General features: G+C 37.2%; 1 protein-coding gene across 16 annotated transcripts in view; it reads right to left on the bottom strand.

Annotated features, from left to right (window-relative positions):
* Positions 1-26,619, bottom strand: part of BTRC (beta-transducin repeat containing E3 ubiquitin protein ligase) — a 150,595-nt gene that overhangs the window by 105,135 nt on the left and 18,841 nt on the right. For 10 of the 16 annotated variants that reach the window (XR_006741714.1, XM_036437881.2, XM_036437877.2 and 7 more), the window contains one exon: positions 2,301-2,408. The exons of 4 other annotated variants lie outside the window; for them this stretch is intronic. Coding sequence is in view for 10 of the 12 variants with exons in the window: in XM_036437881.2 (XP_036293774.1) it covers positions 2,301-2,408 (108 nt within the window). In the remaining 2 variants the exon portion in view is untranslated. Of the gene's footprint in view, positions 1-321; positions 416-2,300; positions 2,409-5,040; positions 5,112-26,619 lie in introns of those variants that run through there. 2 more of the 16 variants (XM_045582018.1, XM_045582010.1) reach the window with 2 other exon arrangements.

Here is a 26,619-nt window from a genome sequence, read left to right as displayed (position 1 = left end):
CCCCCTCTTGCAATTCAGGGCTTCTTGGGGAATGTTGGGAGAGCCGGTTTCGACCCAATCTCGCACGCCAGGCCAAGGGACCCCACTAGTACACAAATTCATGCACTGGGCCTCTAGTATAAATATAATAATCCTATATGCAAAACTACTAAATAAAATTTTGCCTATATGTTGCAGTATTTTTCCAAGATCAATAGTTATCATCAGGTCATCAAAGTAGTCCCTAACCTATGTGTAGTGGAAAATTACCCTTATCCAAAGAGTTCTGGCCTTTGGCCTTGGCTACTGGAAGGTGGTATCTAGGCCACTGGAACTTCTTACCTAAAAGGAGTGTTTTTCTTGCCTGGGGCCTTTGGCCATTGGACATAAGTGATTCATGATGGAGGCTTTGCGCCACACTTTAGCAGTTCCAATCCTGGGAGGAAATGGAGACTGAAAGCATTAGTATGATTGACAGGAGGGGCTAAAGACTAAATTTAATCCAAATCAAAACTCTGAACACCAAAGGCTTGGGTGAGTTTCCTTGGTTGACAACATCCTATGTATTGTCACATACTGTGGCCTGAAAGCAGTAATGCCATCCACCATTCCATAGGAAGAGATGACAGAAAGTTCTACATTTGGACCACTCCAGATTTTACCTATATATTTCCTCTTTTGGCTAATTTTAACCTGTATCTTCTTCCTGTAATAAGACGTAAATATAATAGTTTTCAGTGAGTTCCGTGAATGTTTTCTGGTGAATTGTCAAACCTGAGGGTGGTAGTGGGAGCTCCTAACCCTGAAACTGGTGTCTCAAGTGAGGTTAGTCTTTTAGGAACTATTCTTGCAGACAGCAGTTTGGTTAAACTCATTGCAACCCTTCTCCCCGCAGGCCCCCTTCCCCCCCAAAAAAGAAAAAAAGATTAGAAACAATAAACTGAAGTTTCTTGGGAGCAGAAACTTTATTAATATAATACAATGTAAAAAATATAAGATACTTATTTGAAGCAATTGGTATTCTCAGGGTATCAGTATTATGTAACAATAGCAATAATGCTAATAATGATGATGATGATAAAAACAGCAACGATTTATTGCATGTCCTTACTATAGTCTTCATTTACAAATGAGGAACATGAGGATTAAATGACTTGCTCAAGATCATACTACTAGTGACAGACAGCATGCAAGCCCTGATTTAAATAATTTTAAAGCCTATATACTTTACTATTATATATTGTATCTCATAAGACAAGCAGAGGAACTTTAATATTATATTTTGCAAAGGACAATTAGAAGTATATAGCATTATCATCACTAAAATAGTATCATTAAAGACTAGCAACTGTTAGCACTGTTCAGGAGTGTGGAATACTTAAGTTCCCCTCTTTTAACTAAGACTTACTTATAAGCATTCTGATGCTTACTTAAGCATATCTTTGAAATTCTTCTACATAAAATATAAGCTACATAGGTTAAAAACAAATAAAAACACTATTGGTTGTGTATTGAATGGTAAACACAAATTCCAGATACCTGAGGTGGATAGATAACACTTCTGCCAAGAAAACCACCAAATATTGTATGTTAATCTGTAAACAAAGGGGCACCAAGCTCTTCTATTTTCCTCTACAAATTTTCCCACTCCCTTTCTCTATGGTTCTCTCTCACATCCTAGAAATGTCTTAATGGCCTCTAAGAAAGGCTGAAGAGAACTAGAATCTATTGGTCCATGCAAGATAGTTTGACTGTCTCAAGCTGAATACTGTACTCAAAAGTCTTAAAGGCCTTTCTACCTTGAAACTAGACCTACTAAAATATAAGCAAACACAGTTCTTATTTAAAAAAAGTGTATACATATATTTATAGTAGTATAGTATCTAGGAGACTCTCTGACAGAGCACTTTATATTTTTGGTAATCATAAAAAGGTATTTGAGCAACTGGCTATAAGTGATTAATTAATTACATTACTTATCTTTATGTAGGTCCAGAGCAAACATTATATATCAAATATTTTTTATTGAGATTACTTTAAAGTTCACTATCATACTTCTACTAAATATGAAAACTAATAGTGAAAAGTTGTGCTATGTCAACTTTGACAAACCAATCATGATAATAAAAATGTCTTAAGAGTGGATCAATCTGGATCAACATTAGAAATTAATCATTAAAGAGTACCAAGTGACGTGAAATAAAGACAATATAAAGGAGAAAAGGTGAACATAAGTAAAGCAAGGAAAAGAAGGAGGGACACACTCATGAATTAGACACACACACCGAAGCCCGCAAATAACCCACAGAGACAGAAAGTACCTGGAAAGCTGTGAGTGCGCCAGTCCCTGGGTTATACAGGCATCGCAGCGAAGGCATGCTGTCCGCCAGGCTGGAACAGCCCAGCCACAGAGACCTGGGCATAGAGCACTGCAGAGAGAGGACAACTATGAGATGGGACAGTATGAGACAGGATGGTACAGATTACAGGAATTTTCAAGGCTTGGCTGAATGCAATATTCCAGTTGTAGCTGCCCTTTATGATAGAAACATCTTCAAGAAAATACTACTTATTAGTTCTAACCCCAGAGAGAGACTCAAAAGGAGCACTAATTGCCAAAAAGCAAGGGGGAAAAGGTTATAGGTCAAAAACTAAATATATAGTAAAACTTGTCTCTATTCTTCTCTGTATAAGTGTAAAGGAATTCCAATTCTTAACCTAATTAATCAATTCTTTTCCTCTATGCATCTCAACTCATCTCCCATAAATTCACCACAGGGTGAAATCTTGTGCAGACAAAGCAAAAAAAAAAAAAAAAAAAAAGAAATAGTTCATGTTAGCATTTCAATATTAGGAATGGTAAATTAGAAAATAAAATACCAAGGAAAATTAAAGTCAGTTACTTTTAGAAGAAAAAGTATTACCCTCCAGATTTGACAGCAACTCTGTACAGTTTGTGTATGTTTTATGTATCTTGTTAATCTGCTATTCATTAACCAAAATGCATAGTTACCATAGCAGTTGCCTCTTCCATCTTTCCAGATAGATTAAAAAGATTACGGGGGGGGGGGGGGGGGAGGGGGGGTAAGAAACAACCCAAACAGAAGGGAATACAGCAGCAAAGAAAGGAGGAAGAAAGAGAGAAAGAAAATGAAAAAGAGAACCCCAAATGCTGCTGGTAGTAAAACCTTCTAAGCAAAAATGTATGTGTGAAAGTAAACATACATATGGTGTATTTAGTATCGAAATAAGGTAGAAATTATGATTTCTACTAATATTAATGAAACAATGTTATTGTTATTGCTCCTACAGCTTTACAAAACACATTATGTTTTAGAAGTTTAATATTCTTCAATTTTCTCTAAAAGTATCCCAGGCTGAAGTTTTGTTCATCAACTTGGGTACTATTACAGTCTAGTAATCCTAAAAAAAATTTAAATATCCAATAATAGCACATATAAAAACAGGAATACATATTTTAAAATATAGCAGTTGATGCACATAATACTAACCTTTATAAGTTTGGAAATATTAAATATCATTATGGGGCTTTTTTGTTCTTAAAATACTCTAGTTGCAAGAATTAATATTAGTATTAAAATATATTGGGTCTAGTAATAATTAATGTCGTTTTTAAACATTCATTTAAAATCTTGCTTGGCGTTGACTTGTATTGACATAACCTTCAAACACGTGGTATCTACAGAACGTGTGAAGTGCAATTAACAAGTTTTGCTTGAAAAAGTTTGTGTTTGGTTTGGTTTTTGTTGCAAAACTAGGGCTAAGAAGATGGCGGATGAAGAGCATATTTGGCACTGCATGCTTTACGAGTTCCAATTAGGAAGAAAAGCAAGTGAGGCTGCAAAAAACATCTGTAGTGCTCTTGGTCAAGATGCAGTTAGCGCCAGAAAATGCCAGCGTTGGTTTGAGAAATTTCGCGAGGGAAATTTTTCGTTAGATGACAAGAGTGGTTGAGGCCGTGTGTCCAATTTTGATCAAGAAGCTCTTCAAGCTCTTTTGGTGCAAAATCCTCAAATTACCCAACAAGAGCTTGCGACAACTTTAAATTGTTCACAAAAAACAATTTCCAATCAATTGCGTGCACTTGGCAAAGTCCAAAAGTTTGGAAAATGGGTTCCTCATGAGTTGACCGACAACAACCATAATCAAAGAGTCACAATTAGCAGTTCGCTCCTCTCTCGTCAAAACCGTTTGCCGTTTTTAGAGCAAATTGTTACCGGAGATGAAGAATGGGTGCTGTATGTTAATTTGAAAAGGCGGCCTCAATGGTTGGACAAAAATGAGGCTCCGCAGCCCACGCCAAAACCTGACTTGCATGTGAAAAAAGTGATATTGTGTGTTTGGTGGAATTTTAAAGGAATTCTTCATTATGAACTTTTACCATCTAACCAAACCATTACAAGTGCAGTGTATAGTGCCCAATTGGAAAGGTTAGCCCAAGCTTTAAGAGAAAAAGAACCCGCGCTGATTAATCGGAAGGGCGTAATTCTTCACCATGATAACGCACGACCGCATACTGCAAGAATCACTGCTGAAAAACTGCGCCAGTTGGAATGGGAAGTTCTCCCTCAACCTGCATATTCTCCTGATATTGCCCCTTCCGATTACCATTTGTTTCGTTCTTTGCAAAACTTTCTTCTTGGAAAAAAATTTAATGAAGAATGACTCAAAAATGCATTGACCGAATTTTTTGCATCAAAATCACAAGAATTTTACAACAGAGGGATTAAAATGCTTCCTGAGCGTTGGGCACAAGTAGTAGAAAACAACAGCAACTATATTGTTGATTAAATTTTGTTGTATTGTTTAAATAAATTCGATTTTAAAAAAGTATTAGAAAACGACATTAATTATTACTAGACCTAATAGTATTCATTATTCACACTATCTATAACTGACATAACAATAGTAAGGACACCAAAAAATGATGTGGTCTTTCAGATCATTACTTCCTCATTTTACAATTTAGATGGCTGATGCCCAAGCATTTATCCATGATCATGAATTTAGAAAGTAGAGAAGTAGGAACTAGAATCCTACTCTATTGCTTCTCAGTGGAGAACTCTTCCTCCTGACTCCATCCAGCCACGGTCATAAAGCAGAGACATCAGACTTCAAAGAAGGGTATCTGCTAAAGGTATCACCAGATAACATACCAACCGAAATAGCTAAACTGCTTTGAACTCCTACAACAATCTCCTAACACTGTTCACTGTTTCCAATGTTTCTTTACCTCAAGCTACAATCCATTTTACGAACAGCACCTAAATAGAATAACTGTGTTCACTTTGTTATTATGTCACTCTGGTCAATAATTCATAAAGGCTCCCTGTATCTATTGTATAAAATCCAAGCACTCTATTAATCTGACCTTTCCCCAGTGCCTGTATTAATTCACCTTCTCTGTCCTTCCAGTTGGCCTAGCACTCTAGCTAATTAACTTCCTTGACCATTTTTAAATCCCTATCTTATCCCCTTACCTTTGACTCAGGAGTATTAAGTTCTTCACTAAAGTAATTTTTGTGAGTAAATAAAGTTAAATATTTCTAAGTAATGTTTCAGTCATTTATTCAACAAATATTTATTGAGCATCTTCCTCGTACTCAACACTGTTCTAGGCAGAAGGATAGAGCAATGAACAAGAGACAAAAATCCTTTATATTAAAGTGACACTCTCTCAACCTTAAATTCTTTTATATGTAAATTCCTTAATGTAAAATAAATTTGTTGTTAGTAAGTTTCTCTCATTGTTAATGAGAAACAATATAAACATTATTAAGCAATTACTTCTGTGTTTGCTAGATAGAAGAAAGTCTCATTCTGAAGGAGGGACTGAATTTGAGAAAAGAAAAGAGGGAGAAGAGTATACAAAAAGGGAAAATAAAATACAAAAGAAGAAAAGGAAAATAATGAAGTAGGCACTGTCACTCCTCCCTATTCCCTTCTAGCCATACTGAAGCCACCTGCATGATCTTCTCTTTTTTATTAAAATATGGATATTTACTTGTATTTGTGAATGTTCCTTTATAAGTTTTTAAGGCATTCATCTTTTAAATGTTTGTCTCCATTTTATATTAGATCCCGTGTTATTTTTGTAATATGTACTTGCTTAATTATCATCTGACTTTCCTTGTTGTAACTCATTCTAATATTCTCCTTCATCCAGTTATTTCTATCTTTCATCAAAACTCCTGACTAAGATTCTGAAAGGGCTTATCCCATATCCTTGAACTAAAATTTCAAATTATAATTATAATTAATAATGAGCCACATATACCCAGGAAAGCCACTAGATATACTGGTGTGATTTCTAAAATAGCATTAACTTGTAAATACCACACAGAGGATACATTCCTGATTATTACAAGACACTGGTGTGGATATAAAAGCTGCACTTGAATATAGTCAGATCTACACATTACCATAAGATTTTATATATTATAGCTCAATTTAATAACCAATTTTCAAATTGGTTTGTATTGTAACAAATTAATCTTACCCCTACTGGTAAATGCTACTTTAAAACATTGAGGAAAAAATATAATTACAAAATTAATGGGATAGGGTATAACTTCTACATCGTTTTTCTTTCTATCTTCACATGTAGGAGCATTTTCTACAGAAGGGAAAAATCAAAGGAAAATTTTAAAAATACATATTTTATTGATTTTGTACAGAGAGGAAGGGAGAGAGATAGAGAGTTAGAAACATCGATGAGATAAAGTCATTGATCAGCTGCCTCTTGAACACCCCCTACTGGGGATGTGCCCGCAACCAAGGTAACATGCCCTTGACCGGAATCGAACCCGGGTCCCTTCAGTCCCCAAGCCAACGCTCTATCCATTGAGCCAAACCGGTGTAGGCAGAAATTTGGTCAATAAGTAACTGAGTGGAAAGGGTTGCCATTGTGGTTACTATTCCTATGTATTTTATATACAAGGTTGGGCAAACAGATGTTTACAGTTGTGAGCACGAGAAACAGTTTATTCTTGTATTATTATTTATTGTTTTCCATATGAATAACTGTAAACCTACATTTGCCCCACCCTGTACTTCAGAACCATCCTGATTGGTTAATTTCTGATAAAGATGTAGGTTTAGCCGAAACCGGTTTGGCTCAGTGGATAGAGCGTCGGCCTGTGGACTGAAAGGTCCCAGGTTCGATTCCGGTCAAGGGCATGTACCTTAGTTGCAGACACATCCCCAGTTGGGGGTGTGCAGGAGGTGGCTGGTTGATGTTTCTCTCTCATTGATGTTTCTAACTCTCTATCCCTCTCTCTTCCTCTCTGTAAAAAATCAATAAAATATATTTAAAAAAAAAAAAAAAAAAAAAAAGATGTAGGTTTGGCTCAGTGGATTGAGGTTGGCTTGTAGACCAAAGGGTGGTCCCAGGTTCAAATATAGTCAAAGGCACATACCTCAGTTGTGGGGTCTTCCCTGGCCTGGGCCCTAGTCAAGGTACCTGCAGGAGGCAACCAATCAATGTGTTTCTCTCACATATTTGTTTCTCTGTCTTTCCCTCTCTCTTCCACTCTCCCTAAAAATCAATGGAAAAATATCCTCGAGTAAGGATTAACCAAAATAAAAAAGTAAAACATTCTCTGTCCTTCGATTTTAATAAATAATCCCCTTTAAAATACCCAAAAAGTATACACAGTTTTCTATTTATAATTTAGGTCGAAAAAGTTTGTTTCTCCTTGCAAATTATATTTAAATTCCTATGGATTTATAAACAAAACAAAACAAAAAAGTTTAATTTAACAAAAAGCAGGTTCTAAAGTAAGCTGCAATCCAGCAACTATGTTCTCATGTTTAAATATTTAACTTCTGTTAACTGTTAAAGAACGTGTGAATTCCTTAAATGTTTCTCCTATGCAATCTCAAAAGTTACCACAAAGTTTGGATTATACATGTAGCCCCCATCCTACACAAATCCAGCCTTACTCAGCACACACTGGCTTCTTCAGCTCATTTTCCACTAAACTTCACCCCAATTAACTCTCTTTTGCAAAATCAAAGCAAGTTGAAGAATATAATAATGTATTATATTACAACTACATATGTTACCCAACTGAATGAAATGCTGGACCTTGTTTTCTACTACTTGAAAGAATGAGAAGAGAATGAAATATTGTGAAAAAGGTCTTCCAGTGTTTTCAAGGAGAATGTAGTATCTAGTGCCCATCAGGTTCAACAGCAGGAATTCGCTTTCACAGAGAACACTAAAAACCTTGACTCCTCCCTCTACTTGGCTGCCTGGGGAGAAGGCACAGTTCCTCTTCACTGATAAAGGGCCCTGCAGGCAAAGGGCTGGCCTCAGCATTTACTATATGAAAGCTGAATGACAAAATCTCCTAAATTCAGGTCCCTGTTGGTCAACTTTTAGGAGTAATAGAAGCTATAATAATCAACAATAAAAAGATTGCTGCAGTGAGAGTTTATGTATCCCGAAGCCATGGAATAGAAGAATTCCCTTTTCACTACTATATCAACTAAAAAATTCAGGCCAAGAGAACTACAGTATTCCATAACCATGAAATACATTCAGATTTTACCTATACAAATTCAATAATTGCCTCTTAAGAATTCCAATTTAGTTAACTCACTTTAAAAATAAAACTCACACCTGTCATAGAGGATAATCATAGCTGCACCTTGTTGTACCATTAAAATCAAGAATCTAAAATTTTCAAGTACAAAAGAAAAAAAAAAAAGTCAAGCGTCATCAGCGGGGTTACCAACAGCAAGGTTCCATGAATGCTACTTGAATTTCAAAATGTCCCTTCTGGAAAGGCATTATGAGCTGCAGACCATGGAATCCATAAATCCATCAATCAAATTTATTTTGTCCTTTTCCAAAAAATTGTATTTAATTTATTGGGGTGACAGTGGTTAATAAAAATAGGTTTCAGGTGTACAATTCTATAATACATCATCTGTATTCACCACCCAAAGTCAAGTCTCCTTCCGTCACCACTGACTGCCCCTTTACCCTCTTCTACCTCCCTCCACCATCCTTCATCAATAAAATTTATAGTTCATTACCAGAATGAACAGAGTACAAAGACAGAACCAAAATTGATAAGGCAAAAAGTGTTCGCCAGATATTGTGCTAGAATCTTTAAATACATTATTTCACCTAATCATTATGACCCTGTCAAAGAGTTATTAAAATCTTCACTTTAATAGGAGAGTAAACTCAAAATCAGAAAAGTTACAGTGACTAAATGGCAATGGCAGAAATAAGACCCAAATGTATTATTCTCTCAAAATCCATAAATTCACCACTGACATTTTAGTCAAATGACCAGCATCACCAATAATGAAACAAATTAAAATAATGTGTCACCGAGGTACCAACATGGAATCATCTGAAGAATTAAAGACTGAAGTGGAAGCTACTTCTTTAATCATGTTGTAAATACATAATAATGTATTTAAAGATTCTAGCACAATATCTGGCGAACACTTTTTGCCTTATCAATTTTGGTTCTGTCTTTGTACTCATGCTAGCATCTGTTAGTTTCCAGTCTTCTGCAAAGTCTTGTGCAGCAAGTCCAAGGACTATGAGTAAATCTACACCAGCAACAAAAGAGACTCATTTAGTAGCTAAAAATATTAATATATCCATAATTCTGGGTGAGTATTAACAATAACAACAATAAAAAAGAACAGCTTATAAACAGACCAAATGAGAATTAGTGAACAGGAAGAAAGGTCAGCAGAATTATGAGGGAGCTATAAGTTCAACAATTCCTAGAACCTACAAAGAGCTGAGGAACTTTTCTGTTCTGACCAGCCAGATTGCAGAAGCCTAATTTAACACTTGGGATATTCAGTAGAAACCCCAGAAAGCTAACACTTCACTGGTATGGATATACTACACTAGTATAAAAGTTACAGAGTAACCTACCTAGTAAAGCTTAAAATCAATTCATAGCAGCATTAAGTTGATCTGCAAGAAACTTAACTGTTGGCTGAAATAAACAATATTATTTAAAAAGATAATAAAATACAAATATTGAAAAATTCAATATTCACAATGTCTAAATCTAAAATTACTAGATAAGAAACAATAAAATGTGACCCACAATCAGAAGGAATATCAGTCAACAGAAGCAGATCCATAAATGAATCTAGCAGACCAAAGCATTAAAATAGCTATTAGAATAGTGTGTATGTGTGTGTGTGTGTGTGTGTGTGTGTGTGTGTATATATATATATATATATATATATATACACACACATATATATATAGTGAAGAGAACTGTAGACTATAAAAAATAAATGAAATAAAACTTCCAGAAAAGAAAAATACAGTCTGAAATAATAATTTTCTGAAGTGGGATTAACAGTTGATTAAGCACTGTAAAAAAAAAAAAAAAAAAGATCAGTGAACTTGAAGAAATAACAATATGCAAAACAAAGCACTAAGAGAAAAAAGACTGGGGGGAAACTAAAATGCTTCAGTGACCAACAGGAAATAATTTAAAAATTTTTTGATTTTTAGAGAGGGGGTGAGGGAGAGAGGAAAAAAAGGAGTGAGGAAGGGAGGAAAGGAGAGAGAGAGAGAGAGAGAGAGAGACATCAATTTGTTGTTCCACTTATTTATACACTCACTGGTTGATTCTTTTTTTAAAAATGTATATATTTTATTGATTTTTTACAGAGAAGAAGGGAGAGGGATAAAAAGCTAGAAACATCGATGAGAGAGAAACATTGACCAGCCGCCTCCTGCACACTCCTCATCGGGGATGTGCCCACAACCAATGCACATGCCCCTGACCAGAATCGAACCTAGGACCCTTCAGACTGCAGACTGACGCTCTATCCACTGAGCCAAACCAGTTTTGGCACTGGTTGATTCTTATATGTGCCCTGACCAAGGATCAAACTCACAGGCCTAAACTGTTCATATTAGAATTGTTAATTTTATGTTATGTGAATCTCACCTCAACAAATATTTTAAAGTGCATAATGTATTCTTTAGAGCAGCCACTAAAGCAAAAGTACCTTATAAGCCAACAGAGAAGATAAAATGAAATACTAAAATATAATCTAAAAGAGGGCAGGAAAATTTCAAACAAAAGCAGAAAAGAATAGTTGGAACAAATGGAAACAAAATGGTAGATTTAAACTTAACCATACTAAATGTAAACAATCTAAATATAAACGGTCTAAACCTACATTTTCTAATATAGTGATCACTAGTCACATGTAGATACTGAGCATAATAATCCAGATTGAGATGGGTTTAATTATAAAATCACATTGGATTTTATATTTAATATCTCAATAATTTATATAGATTACATTTTAATTGATAGTTAAAATATAGTGAATAAAATTAAAAAAGCACTGTGAAAATTTCAAGTTTCTTTTTTAATGTGATTATAAGAACATTTCATTTTATTTTAAATATATTTTTATTGATTTCAGAGAGGAAGGGAAATGGGGAGAGATGGAAACATTTATGAGAAAGAATCATTGATCGACTACCTCCGGTATGCCCACTACTAGTGATCGAGCCCACAACCCAGGCATGTGCTCTTAACTGGAATCAAACCTGGGATTCCAGTATCCACTGAGCCAAATCAGCTAGGGCTATAAGAAAATTTTTAAATATATATACTTGGTTAGGACCTATGGCTAACATTTCTGTTGGACAATACAAGCCCAAACATTGTGACACAGATTGTTAGACTAAATTAAAAAGTAAGACACAACTATATATATTAACGTATACATATAAAAGTAAAAGCTTGAAAAAGATATCATAAAAGGTTATAAGAAAACTGAAATGGCTACATTAACATAGAAATTCACTTCTGGACAAGGAATATTAATAGGAATAAAGAGGATCTCTTCATAATGATAAAGAGGTCAGTTCATCAAGAACTACAAGTCCTAAAAGTATATGTTTTAATAAAATTTCAAAATATAACAAGCAAAATAAATAGAACTAAAAAGGACAAATCTACAATCATAACTTGAGAGTGAACACACCTCACTCAGCTATTTGACAGAATAAACAAAAAAATAATTGAAGAGCACAATTAATGAACTTGACCTAATGACTTATCTAGAATATTGTATCAAACAACTACAGTTTTTTTCAACCACACTTGCTACACTTAGCAAAACAGAGCTTAAAAGTATTAACAAATTTCAAAGGACTAAACTTGTGAACATGTTGTTAATGAGCTATAAATTAGTATCAAAAAGCAATTAGAGGCCTAACCAGCATGCTCAGTTGTTGAGCATCCACCTATTAATAGAAGGTCACATTCTATTCCTGGTGGGGCACATGCCCAGGTTGCAGGCTAGGACCCCAGTGTGGGGCATACAGGAAGCAGTCGATCAATGGTTCTCTCTCATCATTGATGTTTCAATCTCTCTCTCTCCCCCCTCTTTTCTAAAACACACACACACACACACACACACACACACACACACACACACACGGTGTTTTTTTTAACAGATAATAATAATAAAAAGCAACTAGAAGGGATGCTGGTCCAGTTAGGAAAGAATAAGCACACTCCCTCCTCTGTCTCCCTCTAAACACAACTACTAAAAATGGACAGAATGCAAGGTGCAGCTATTCGAGTACTCTGAAAAGTTAATAGCAGTGAGTGGTTTGTGGACAAAGACTTCAACACAACACTGAACCAACAGTAAATTTACCATAGTTTAAAAAATTCTTTCTGTATCTACCAGCCTACTCTACAGCATGAAACCCAAAAGTAGATACCAGTGTAAGACAGAGATCCAGAAAAAGCCTTCTAGTTCTGGCCCAAGGAATGCAGAAGTATCCTAATACACAGAGAAGGGTGAAAATCTTCCATTTTCCTTTCTTTTACAGTTCTCTTTATTTTCTCTAAAAATCCCCTAATGAAAGCCACTGTAGAAGTAGGGGGGCCCACAGGAGCCAAAAGCTCTGAAGAAAACTCCCTCTGATAGAGGAATTGTGATTCTAACAGGCTGAGGCAAAACTTCATTGCTTTTTTTCCCCTCTCCATCCTTTTATCATTTATCCCCAGATGCAGTACCTATTCATGTAGAGCAGGTTAAGTACGGGTCCAGCTGGCTGGCTGGAAGGGGAGGAGAGGGAGAGTGGCAGGGAACTACTGTAGATAGTACTGGGGAGATAGTGGAGAGGGAGGAACTCAGGAGGAGAAGCACATAAAGTAATTTATGAACTCCTATGCTCACCCACAAGCTTCACATATATGGATAGGACCCAAAGAAGCAAGCCAAAGTCTTGGAGAACTGAACTACATGATAGACTTCCATCTAGATCTCACACTAGTCACTGGGTGGCGCACACATGGAACAAATTTCAATAGCATTGCAAAGGCTTTAAAAGTGGGATAGATATTAAAACCACAATCCAACAGAAGGCTATTTGAACTTGTAAGTTGATCTCAATTGGGTTAAGAGCCTGATAAAACAAAAACATCAACATTTTCAATATGATTTAAACAAAACTCAGCCTTACAATATTAGAAATTTCCAGGATACAATCCAAATATTACTTTGCAATAAAGAGGAGGGATCTCAACTCACATCAGCAGATGCCAATACCAAACTGGCACAGATTACCTGGCACATGGAATTACCTTTAGAAACAACAATTTTAAAGTAACTAGCATAAGACATTCCAATACCTCAGGACACACACTCTTGATAGAGATGGAAAGATAAAAAGTCTGACTGAAGAAACAACAGATACAACGAAGAACTAAATGGAAATTTAAGAACTGAAACCAGCCCTAGCCAGTTTGGTTCAGTGGATAAAGTATTGGTCCGAGGATTGAAAGACACGTACCTTGGTTGTAGGCTCAATCCCCAGTCCTGGTTGGGGTACATGCAGGAGGCAAACAATCAATGTGTCTCTCTCCCATTGATGTTTCTCTCTCTGTCTCTTCCCCACCCTTCTGCTCTCTCTAAAAATCAATGGAAAAATATCCTTGGGTGAGGATTAACAAAAAAACAAACAATAAAAAAGAACTGAAATTTAAAAACTCATTAGATGGATTCTAAGTGGAAAGGAGATGACAGACCAATATTCCTTATGATTATATAAGTAAAACTCCTAAACAAAAGATGAGCAAATAAAATCCAGTAACATATAAGAAGGATTATATACCACGACAAAGTAGGATTTATCCCAGGAATGCAAGGGTGCTGCCTTGAGATGTCAAGGTGTTCCAAAGTCTAGCTCCATGTCTTTGTGGTACCTGACTGCACATCATCCCCTTCAGTTCCGAGAGCTATCTCCAATCTCTTAAAATATAATAGTTGCCCCTTCTGGCTTAAGGGGGAATGAGGCAATCTGTTACTTGAAACCAATAGTACTTGAAGACAGAAATACAGTTCTAAAATGAGTATTGTCCCCAGAGTAGACACTACGGAAACCTACACTTATTCCAAAATGCCATAGATATTTGGGGAAATTTTTCAATTTAAGTCTTCAAAAATAAGAATCTGAATTAACTTTATGAGAACTAAATGGCCCCTGCCTTTAATGAGATTATAACCTATTAGAAAAATTAGATGTAAAGGGTTAGCCACCACGTTAACATTTATAGTCATTGGAAAACACTAGATAAATAAGAATTAAAAAGTAAAATATCACTAGTTTGATGTCATTATTGTTAAACTACATAAACTCACTATTCTTATAATCTCTAGATTCCTAGTCCACTGTTGTACACAGCAGAGGAGTTCAAGAAATCCCTGGTGAAATAAACTATTGAATGAGCATGACGACGGAGAGGAAGTATGACACTAATCCAGAAGTTAAGACATCAGGTTCTCGTGCCTTGGTTGGGTGGCTGAGGGTTGGAATGTTGTCCATACACCGAAAAACTGTGGGTTCAATTCCCATCAGGGCACACCTAGGTTGCAGGTTTGATCTCCAGTTGCGGTGCATACAGGAGGCAACCAGCTGCTCTCTCCTTCTCTAAACATATCCTTGGGTAGAGGACTAAAAATAACAAAACAAAACACATTAGGTTCTCATGCAGACTTGTCCTCAAACCAATTCTAAGATCTTGAGCAGTTCTATGCAACTCAGCTTCTTCAATAGTAAAATGGAGTAGATTAAAATATTTCTAACAGTACCCTACAACAATAGAATTCCATAATTCTGTGATTTACCCCATCTATAATACTTCTAATATGGATTTTTATATAAAATTATTAGTTTCACCACAAAATCTGAACTAAAGGAATGGAAATCCCTTTAAATAAAAGTGAAGGGGGAGAAGAGGAAGCAACTCCTGATGCTTATTTAGAATGATTAAAATTCAAATTTGGCTGCTCTCTAAAATAAATTTTATTTATTATTATGTATTAAGTATGTAATTAGTCAAATATAATACTCTGATAAACTAGAATTTTGAACAAACAAATGCTTTAAAATTCTAATAACTATGCATAAGCAGTAAATTATTCTTACTTGAATTTCTACTGCTGTGTAGCACAGGGTTACTAAGTACGTAATTACATAACAGAGCCACCCAACTTCCAGAGGAGCCATTCCAGTGAATTGTGTAAATAATATGCTTTAAAAAAACATAACCTCCTCACATATGAATTTAGATTTACCAGATATGGAGTAGCTGCATACCTGTGAGACTAGAGCACAGTCTTAAAAAGGCCTTCCTAATTATGAATTTACCAGAGAGACCAGAATGACCCAAAGCAAATTAATACATAGACGTTTTTTCATAACTTTCTACAAAAACATTTTCACTACTCTGCTTCAGTAGAGAAAACAAAAGATCTTAAAAGTTACTGGCTTGAGATAAGTACTCCAGAATACGAGACTATGACCACTTTTTCTTAATTACCAAATACTTGTGTTTTATTTTCTTTCATTTGTATCAATATAATAAGTTCTAAATATTTGGTCATGGCCAATTTTTATTGTAAGATTGTTGAATTTGGAAAGAGCAATTCTCTCTTTTTTTTTTAACATCACATAAAATATTCAACATTAGCAGGCAGCAGGGCATAATAATAATATGTATATGCCACATGTTTTCTATTCCAAAAAAAGTCATTTTTAATACCCATCTATAGGAAATGAACCAACTTAGTAAACAAATTTATGCATAAGGCCAGGTGGTATCTTTATTCTCCCCATAACAGAACAAAATGTAAAGATATTCACTTACATTTTCTCTGCTCCATTATTAAAAATCACCTTATGCTAAGTAGTAAAGAGAATTCCTAGATTTTTGAAGTTCTCATTCTTCTTGGTAAGAGTAAAACTGCAATTATCTTAGATTAGGTTTTACACATTCAATCTCCTATACTTTTACCTAAAAGGCCTTTTAAATCATGCCACAAAGAAATTATTTGGTTATACTGGAATTTCACTTTATTAAAATCAAGTCAAATCCCATTGCAATAAGCTCTAAGGTACTGTCTAAATTCTTTTTATTGCCCTAGAATTTACTGCATTAAATATTATTTGAAATAACTAGGCCACCAGCTGAGGCCTGGGAATTGTGGGGTTACACAACAATTTTTGATGTGGGTTTGGCCTACACACAAATTTCAGAAGATCACAGTCTCAATGGCAGGATTAGGCTTTATGTATTTCTGAAAGGGGAGGGAGGAGAGTAAAAGGGAGAGAAAGGGAGGCAAAAGAAAAAGGAGAGAAAGGAAGAGAAGAGAGAAAAGGAAAAGAGCTTGGTTGTAACTAGAGGGCTAAAAGGAAGTTGAAGCCATCTCCCATTTTGATGAAAGGCATTGGCAACACTCCCCGCGCCCCCCCCCCCCTCCAGTATGGATTCACACGTTTGTTCATAGCAGTTAGTATGACCCAACAGGAGCCAGTGTCATGTTGGCAATCCACATATTAAAGCAAGCCAGCTGCCATATGAGGGATCAGAGTTCTTATCCCTCACTTCATAGGCTAAAAAAATAACAAAAGAAGCCAGAGAATCAAATTCTTTGATTGGGAGGCAGGGGGAAAGGAGACAAATCCTCGCTTTAGACTTCTATACAAATTTGTTTGCTCCAGCAGAGTTTAAAAGTGAGAGCTATCTGGAGCTTTCTCCTAACTGAGAGGGAAATTCTCATGAAAGAATTCCCTTTATTTTAAGGACTGCAAACAAGTATCCCAGCCCTCTTGGGTACTCCTTAATTTAACTTTTGTGTAGGAGTAGAGAAAAGAAAATTACTTGCTCATTAAAAGAGAACAAATGACTACATAAATAAATGGAACCATAATATATCTAGCTTCCCTGGCACCACAGACCATCAGAGAATAAACTCATTTTCAGCAGTGTGTTTACTACACTATTTGCAAATGGCTGGCTGATTGGCAGCTACAATATATGAAATAAATAACCATTTCAAAGATCAAGTGTCATGTTCCCTGGTAAGTAACAAAAATGAACACTATCTGCCCTCCCCATGTAGTTTATGGAATTTAGCAGGAGAATAGGTTTATTGGCTATTTGATTGCTTGATATGTTGTGAGGATATTTTCTGTGATGGTGTGGTTATTATTTAGGTTAGATAAGAAATTCTCCTTTCTCTCAGGACATCAGTATTAAGAGTCACATATTCACAAGAAGGATCCAAAATGAATATTTCTAAAGCAAGTGAAATGTGACAAAAAATGTGAAATAGGGAATGATGACTATATCTAATAAATTTTTTTCTTCCAAGAAAATCAAGTATCCAGTCATCTAATTTATCACAAGCCACGATGATAAACTAGTAAATGTACACAACCTGATGATACTGCCCCACTTTTAGACACCTGCCTAAAAATCAGTGCATTAGATTTTAATATAAACATTTTCACAGGTTACAAAGTAGCCTTAAAAACTATTCCAAGAAAAGTTAGGAAAAAAAGGAGATTCATATCCATGCACGGTTATATCCCAGTGATGCTACAACATCTAGACACAACAGGATGATCAGCTTTCATTTGTCAACTCCTTTACAAAATGTTAGCTAACTTGTTCATAGAATTTTTGAAGTATTTGCTGGATATTTGAACTCAAGTATGTCTGATCTAAGGCACATGAGTCAGATACGACCTACTAGTATTAAACAGAAGGAAATGACTATTTTACAAAACTTTCAAAATAAACTAAAATTTTTAGTTCTCCCTTCTCTTCCCCCATATCTTTTTGCTTTTTAAAAAGAGGTTTCGCCCTGGCCAGTGTGGCACAATTAACTGAGCACTGTCCCTTGCTTCGAAAGGTAGCTGGTTCAATTCCCAGTCAGGGCACACACCCAAGTTGCAGTTCCCTGGTTGGGGTGTGTTTAGGAGGTAGGCAATTGGTGTTTTCTCTCACATTGGTATTTTTCTTTCTCTCTCTCTCTCTCTCCCTCTCTCTCTCTTTCTCTAAAATATAATAAAGAAAAATGTATTTTAAAAAGAGGTTTCTTGCCTATCTATCTATCTATCTATCTATATGTGTGTGTGTGTGTATATATACATACATATACATATATACATATACATATACATATACATATACATATATATATATATATATATATGGCTAATATGCAAAGTGTCCCCTCAGGAGTTCAACTGGGAGTTCAATCGCTTGCTATGGTGTGCCCTGACCACCAGGGGGCGACACAGAATAAAGGGAGGCCCCGGCCAGCAGCGAGAAGGCCCCAATTAGCCCTGATCCAGCCAGGCCTAGGGGCCCTACCCATGCATGAATTTCATGCCCTGGGCCTATATAAAAGGACAGTTTTATATAATTCTATAGTGCCTAAATAAAAGGAGTTTTTGGTTAGTCAGACAAAATTGGGCAATGTTTAAAGTGAGGAGCCTATTTATGAAACTTACATTTAAGTCAACATTAATATTTGGATTTTGACTTAAAATATTCAACAATTACTTTAAAACACCGTTCTTATGGTCAGTTAATATCTCTCATAGCTGATTTATATTTGCACCATAGTTTTCAACTATAACACAAGAACATTAAATATAAAAACCTCTACTAAAAGGCAGAAGAGTAATGGCATTAGTGTACTCATGCTCTGGTAGTGATCAACTATTTGCAATTAATGTGGAAGAAAATATGAGAATTTCAACGCCACAGTTTTTAGAAAAACTCCTCATTTTTATGGCTATTTATAGCATGGTCCAGTCTTGCAGAACTCCATCTTCCTCCACCTCATTTGTAACATAAACTGTTCTTAAATCACTTTAATACATTGTTAGAGATACTTTTTTTACACAGTACCTACCAAGCAGCAGATCAATACTCTAATACAAAGATGCTGATTTCATTACCACAAAAACCTGTGCGAGCAGCCAGATGCTGAACAAAGAGTACCGCTTTCATCAGATTTATTCCTAACATGTCTGCACTCCACTAGGATGAAATATTTTGCTATGGTGGGCAAGTAGAAGTTAAAAGAAAAAAAAATAATGGCACTTAAAATAACAACTAAGAAGCTTTGATTACAGAGAAAGTTTGAAAGATATGGCTAAAGTAAATTTCTTCACACCTACTGAATGCTTATCATTTGTCATCAAATCCATCTGTTCATCTGCAATCATAATGTTGCCCTTAATGCTTTCATAAACTGACATGACATTAGGTGTTTTTGTTGCAAAATTCAACAGTTAAGATGAAAATAATACAGAAAGAGGTTGTGGAAATAAAGCATTGGGTGAGAATTGGGGGGAGGGAGGGAGGGAAACATGCTATTATTGTTTTAAATATACTTTTAGTAACAAAATTTTATAACTTCAATTTCTCTCTAAATTGGTTACCAAAAAAATCTTTCGTTATTTACAATATTTTCATATTACATTTTTCTTTCCTTCCTACCATCATTATGATCTGAGGCAATAAAATTGAGTTGAAATATAATTAGAAAGGACAGAATCTGTCTACATATATGCAGTGGTACTAGCAACTTGCAGTGCCAGAGGGACTTAACTTTTGTCTAAAACCAATTCTTTCTGCCTTTTCTTACACTATTTACTTTCAATGGACTAAACCTGCAATACATCCTTTCTAGACCAGCTTTAATCATTTTCACAACTATGGTTGCTATGACAACAGGATGCAGTTTATCTGTGCTGTTTTCATTTTCCCCATTTGAGTTGCCATAACAACACAATCATTCTGCCTTTGTCCAATATGTAACAACTTTATTTTAGGATTGTATTCTTAAGGACACTGGATTACCCAGGAATAAAGTAAATAATAGAATTTATGTAAGAATTTAAATAATATGATAACCAATTTTAAAATGTTTTGAGGGAAGAGTTATTTTGATAGGGACTTCACACAAAGACAAACATTTTTTAAAAACCTGATATCTGCTAAAATCTAAAGACTGTCTACCATTTAGTGATTGATTTTTGTACAAACCTCCCCAAGCAAAAGATAGCAATACCATCATGTTAGGAGCTGTGGGAAAGTGTCCATTAATACCCGTCCAAAGTAGAACAATTAAAAATGAAGATAGCTCAGTGGCTGAGCATCAACCTATGAACCAGGAGGTCAGAATTCGATTCCAGGTCAGGGCACATGCCTGGGCTGAGGGCTCAATCCCCACTAGGAGGCAGCCGACCAATGATTCTCTCTCATTATTGGTGTTTCTGTCTCCCTATCTCTCCCTTCCTCTCTGAAATCAATAAAAATATGTAATGTTTTAAAAAAGAAGATAGTTCTATCCTATGCTGCTGTGGTACTCCAACATCATTTGTTAGAAATACCACATCCAAGATTAGTGGGTTTTATACTAGGCAAATTCCATTTGAATATCTTTACCTTTTATTCAAGGTTTTTCATAGTAGTGGAATCCTATAGAAGTTTATACAGTTCAAAAGTTTTATAGTATAGCCGAAACCGGTTTGGCTCAGTGGTGGAGCGTCGGTCTGCGGACTGAAGGGTCCCAGGTTCGATTCCGGTCAAGGGTGTGTACATTGGTTGCGGGCACATCCCCGGTAGGGGGTGAGCAAGAGGCAGCTGGTCAATGTCTCTCTCTCTCTCATCGATGTTTCTAACTCTCTATCCCTCTCTCCTCCTCTCTGTAAAAAATCAATAAAATATATATATTTTTTAAAAAGTTTTATAGTATAAAGTGAGTATAAAAATTCACATTTAGCCGAAACCGGTTTGGCTCAGTGGATAGAGCGTCGGTCTGCGGAAAGGTCCCAGGTTCGATTCCGGTCAAGGGCATGTACCTTGCTTGCGGGCACATCCCCAATAGGGGATGTGCAAGAGGCAGCTGATCGATGTTTCTCTCTCATCAGTGTTTCTAACTCTCTATCCTCTCTTTTCCTCTCTGTAAAAAATCAATAAAATATATATATATACATATTTTTTTTTAAATTCACATTCATAGAAAAGATAAAAGAAAAGCATTTATTGTTGTAAACCAGCAGTACAAAAGCTAAAAAAAAATTTGGTTTCACGATCACCGTATCCATTAATAGGACCATCATGTTGAGACATGAAAGTTAAAAAAAAAAAAATTTCTTACAAGCATTTGTTTTACCAGTATGTGCTATAACAGGACTTTGTATATGCAAAATGTTATCTTAATTTAAGAGCTTAAATCACTAAGGTCAGATCTGTTAGCCCTTTGATCAGTTGATAAAGATACATTAAAAACCTCTCCCACGGTATATACATATACATATTTATTGCTTACAAACAAAACATGGAAATATTACTATCTGATGACAAAATATTACTAAATCCCCCTAGTTCCCTAGAGGCATACAAAAGATTATTTATAAATATTGTAGTATTTTTACAAGATAGAACTAACTTTTACATATTAATATAACAAGCACATTTTAATTTTAGTCACAGCTGAGATAATTTAATAAACTTTGTGGCTGCAACAAACTGAAAAATATGACTTATTTAACCAAACCTGGGGATCAAAAGAAAGCTTAAGGTGTTTTAAAACACAAACATTTTCTTAAGTTCACTTTTTTTTTTTTTTTTTAATCAATCTTTATTGTTCATATTATTACACAGGTTCCTCATTTCTTCAGCCCTCCACCAGGTTCCCACCCCACCCTCTGCCCCCTCATCCTCATCCATTGGTGCACAGTTTATGTTCAGTCTCTTCCTCCCTCCCTTTCCCCGATAGTAAATCCCTTTTCAGATAGCAAATCTGTTACTTAGCATTTTCTCATATCAATAATACCTCCACATGCCCAATGATACACTTCACACAAAAGACATTTCCAAATAGAACAACCAGCCTCATCCAGGCCCCACCCAAGGCACTCACAGATCAACACCCCAGCACTATACTAACTCAACACATCCAGATATAAGCCTTTATCACTTGATTCAGCAGACCCTCAAGTTCCCGCAAAAGTTTCCAGCCATGTCTGAGAGGCAGCCGTGGGGCAGGGGCAGGTGAGGAGCGAGCTGTTTTGGGCCAGGCTGCTCCAGGCCTGGCCTCTGTTGCTCTGGTTCTTTCCACAACCAGCTGCTCCGTGTCTGGTCACTGCCGCTCCCAACCCAGTTGCTCTGGACTTGGCTGTTGCTGCTACAGGCCTGGCCACACCCGACTCGGCTGCTCTGGGCCCAATTGCTCCGGGCCTGGCTCTCCCAGCCTGACAGCCGCTGCTCCGGGCCTGGCCGCACCAGACCCGGCTGCTCCGGGCCTGGCCGCTCCCAGCCTGGCAGCCGCTGCTTCGGGCCTGGCCGCACCCAGCCTGGCAGCCGCTGCTCCGGGACTGGCTGCACCGGACCCGGCTGCTCCGGGCCTGGCCGCTCCCAGCCTGGCAGCCGCTGCTCCAAGCCTGGCCGCTCCCAGCCTGGCAGCCACTGCTCCGGGCCTGGCCGCTCCCAACATGGCAGTTGCTGCTCCGGGTCTGGTCACTGCCACTCCCGACCTAGTTGCTCTGGACTTGGCTGTTGCTGCTACAGGCCTGGCCACACCCGACCCGGCTGCTCTGGGCCCAGTTGCTCCAGGCCCGGCCGCTCCGGGCCTGGCTGCTCCCAGCCTGTCAGCCGCTGCTCCTGGCCTGGCCGCACCAGACCCGGCTGCTCCGGGCCTGGCCGCTCCCAGCCTGGCAGCCGCTGCTCCGAGCCTGGCCGCTCCCAGCCTGGCAGCCTCTGCTCTGGGCCTGGCCACACCAGACCCGGCTGTTCCGGGCCTGGCCGCTCCCAGCCTGGCAGTCGCTGCTCCGGGTCTGGTCACTGCCGCTCCCGACCTAGTTGCTCTGGACTTGACTGTTGTTACTACAGGCCTGGCCACACCCGACCCAGCTGCTCTGGACCCGGTTGCTCCGGGCCCGGCCGCTCCGGGCCTTAAGTTCACTTTTTTAGAGAGAAAAATCCACTAGTATTCCAAATTCTGAAATAACAATTTTAAAATTTGTATTTTTGCCACTTTTTTAAAGGACTGTAAGAAGATGGTCTGCAATAAGGAACTCAAAGACAATGATAATGAAAATAACACAGCTGGAGCAAAAGGGTGGTTACACTACTCAGATGAAGGGTTGAGAGAGGAGGAACAGCAGCACAGAGGGTATTAAAAGAAAAGGAGAGAGACTAGGACTATTGTGATTCAAAACCTAGGCCTTTACATCAAAATTAAAGCAACAAATTGGGCTAAAATTGTATACTGAAGCTCACCAACCCTGCTTCCACTTTTCCTTAGTTTGTTGTATTGGTAGCGGACCTCAGGAAAAACCCAAATTTGCACTGGCCTCTAAATTAACTGAAGCTAGTAGGTCCTAGGCAAGATGAGGCGATTTTATTACAGTACAATAATGTAAATTTAGGTACTGATATCATAGGAATCATGCAATTCTCAAAACTGGATTTCTGTGGGCATTCTGACAGGACTGGATTATCTGTGCATGTGCAGCCTAGCATTTTTGGTAACAGCTATGACTCATCCAGCATACCCCTACAAGAGAGCCTCTGACTTCATCTAAGGCGCAGTCAGCTGTGCAGCCACATGCATTCAGATGTGCTACTGCTGTTAAACCTACTGAAACTCACAGGTGAAATTGCTATTCCTGCCCTGATCTAACATGTCTAGTCATATATTCCATAGGGACTTGCAAGCTACTGGGACAAGCCTTTGCCACTCTTACCAAGAGTGTTATAACCTGGCCCAAAGTGGTAAGAATTTTAACCCTTACTCTTTCTGGGTGAGGACCTTACTACTTTCTCCTCTCTGTTCCTAAGGTAAGAGTTAGTTTTGTTTGTTAGTTTTTTAAATTTGTTTATTTTAATTGATTCAGAGAGAGGCAAGGAGAGGGATAGAGAGAAACATTGGTGAGAGAGATATATCGATGAGCTGCCTTCTGCACATCCCCAGTGAGGATCAAGCCTTCAGCCCAGGAATACGCCCTGACTGGGAATGGAACCAGGGACCTCTTGGTTCATGGCTTGATGCTCAACCACTGAACCACGCTGGCTGGGCAGTTTGCTCATTTTTGAAAGGAAGGAATTAGCCTGGCTAGTATGGCTCAGTGGTCCGTAGTTTAATTTCTGATTCCGGGTCAGGGCACATGCCTGGGTTGCAGGTTTGATCCCTAGTAGGGCCATGCAGGAGGCAGCCAATGAGTGATTCTCTCTCACTGATGTTTCTCTTTCTCCCCCTCTCTCTCTCTCCTCTCTCTCTCTCTCTCTCTCTCTCTCTCTCTCTCTCTTTCCCCCCCTCTCTCTCTCCTCTCTCTCTCCTCTCTCTCTCTCTCCTCTCTCTCTCTCTCTCTCTCTCTCTCTCTCTCTCTCTCCCTCCCTCCCTCCCTCCCTCTCTCTTTCTCTCTCTCTTCCTCCCTCCCTTCCTCTCTGAAATCAATAAAAAATATATTTAAGAAATAAAATAAAAATAAAAGGAAGGATTCATATTCTATGATCCAAACAACGTCTTTTGCCCAAAGTATAATATACTACTGATTTCAAATGATCATGAACCACTATTTCTTGAACAAGTTAAGTAGATGAACAGCATTCCCAGTGTAATACCTTAAGAAAATGAAGAAAAAGAGATGATAAATGTTTCCCAGTCCTCCCAGAACTGCAGGTATAAATAAGTGAACATGCTAAAAGTGTTTAAAGTTAACCTTGACAGAAAGTTCCCAATGCTCTTGGTGTAAAGTATACTCACTGGGGTAAATGGACCTTGGTGGGCATTTGCTTGGTTATACTATTTCTTTTCTTTTTTTCTTTTTCTTTTTTTCCTAAATATATATATTTTATTGACTTTTTACAGAGAGGAAGGGAGAGGGATACAGAGTTAGAAATGTCGATGAGAGAGATACATCGACCAGCTGCCTCTTGCACACCCCCTACTGGGGATGTGCCCACAACCAATGTACATGCCCTTGACCGGAATCGAACCTGAGACCTTCCAGTCTGCAGACCGACGCTCTATCCACTGAGCCAAACCAGTTTTGGCTATTTCTTTAGTAAAACTGATAAAAGCAGAAAGATCCTTGAAATATCAGAATATTAATTATTGTTGATATTATTATTCTGATATTTCAAGGATCTTTCTGCCTTTATCAGTTTTACCAAAGAAATAGTATAACCAAGCAAATAGTATAACCAATCAAAGAATTTAAGTGTGTCCATCCATACATCCCTGACAAATAAAATTCCATCATCAATGACAGGAATAAGTTGTGGCTGCTTGCCAGGGTAGTTAGGGGAATGAGAAAATTAAAAACAGGGCATTTCAGTAGGATTTTTGATAACTACCACCCAAGCCATTTCTGTATAAATCTTTTTCTTTTAATCGATTTTTTACAGAAGGAAGAGAGAGAGGGATGGAGAGTTAGAAACATCAATGAGAGAGAATCATCGATCAGCTGCCTCCTGCACACCCCCTACTGGGGATGTGCCCGCAACAAAGACATGCCCTTGTCCGGAACTGAACCCAGGACGCTTCAGTCCGCAGGCCGACGCTCTATCCATTGAGCCAAACCGGTTTCGGCATGTACAAATCTTGATACTACCAAATAACATAATCAAAATTTCATTAGCTCCTCAAAATGACATTTTATGATGAAGCTCAGACTTATTAAAACAGTCATAATTAGTTATGGTAGAATGATAATTATTAAAAAAAAACAAAATATTTTAATTAAAATACATTACATAACAACATTAAAATAAGGCTACATAAGAGTTTTAACCTAGGATCTATGGGTAGAATAAAAGTACATCTGAATCTCTTGAAATTGCATATAAAATATATATGTGCATGAGCATGTCTGGGGACAGGATCTCATGACATACAAAAGATTTTCAATGAGGTCATAAAAAAGTTTATAAAGCCTTAAATTAGATAATCCCTTCTGACTCTAAAACCTATAACCCAACACAAATTCGTTGACATTTTACTTAAGGCAAATAAACTGACCCACCTATTAAGGAAATAGAACTTTGCCTTCCTTCTGACTCATTATATTTTCTCTTAATCCAAATCCCATAAAAGTCAGTCTTGTTTTAAAATAAAATTTTTTAACTTCTTGGCTTCAATTAAACAATTAAAATTTCAGTTCAATAGTACCCTCCAATTTCAAAATCTGTATCTTGCTCTCAATGTATCATCTTACTTTTTAAGCCTCTCTAAACACTCAAATAATATATTCTATTTATCAATAAAAAG

The sequence above is a fragment of the Pipistrellus kuhlii genome, unplaced genomic scaffold, assembly GCF_014108245.1.
Source record: "Pipistrellus kuhlii isolate mPipKuh1 unplaced genomic scaffold, mPipKuh1.p scaffold_m20_p_15, whole genome shotgun sequence".
In the NCBI taxonomy this organism is placed as follows: domain Eukaryota; kingdom Metazoa; phylum Chordata; class Mammalia; order Chiroptera; family Vespertilionidae; genus Pipistrellus; species Pipistrellus kuhlii.
This window is presented reverse-complemented; position numbering and strand designations above follow the sequence as displayed.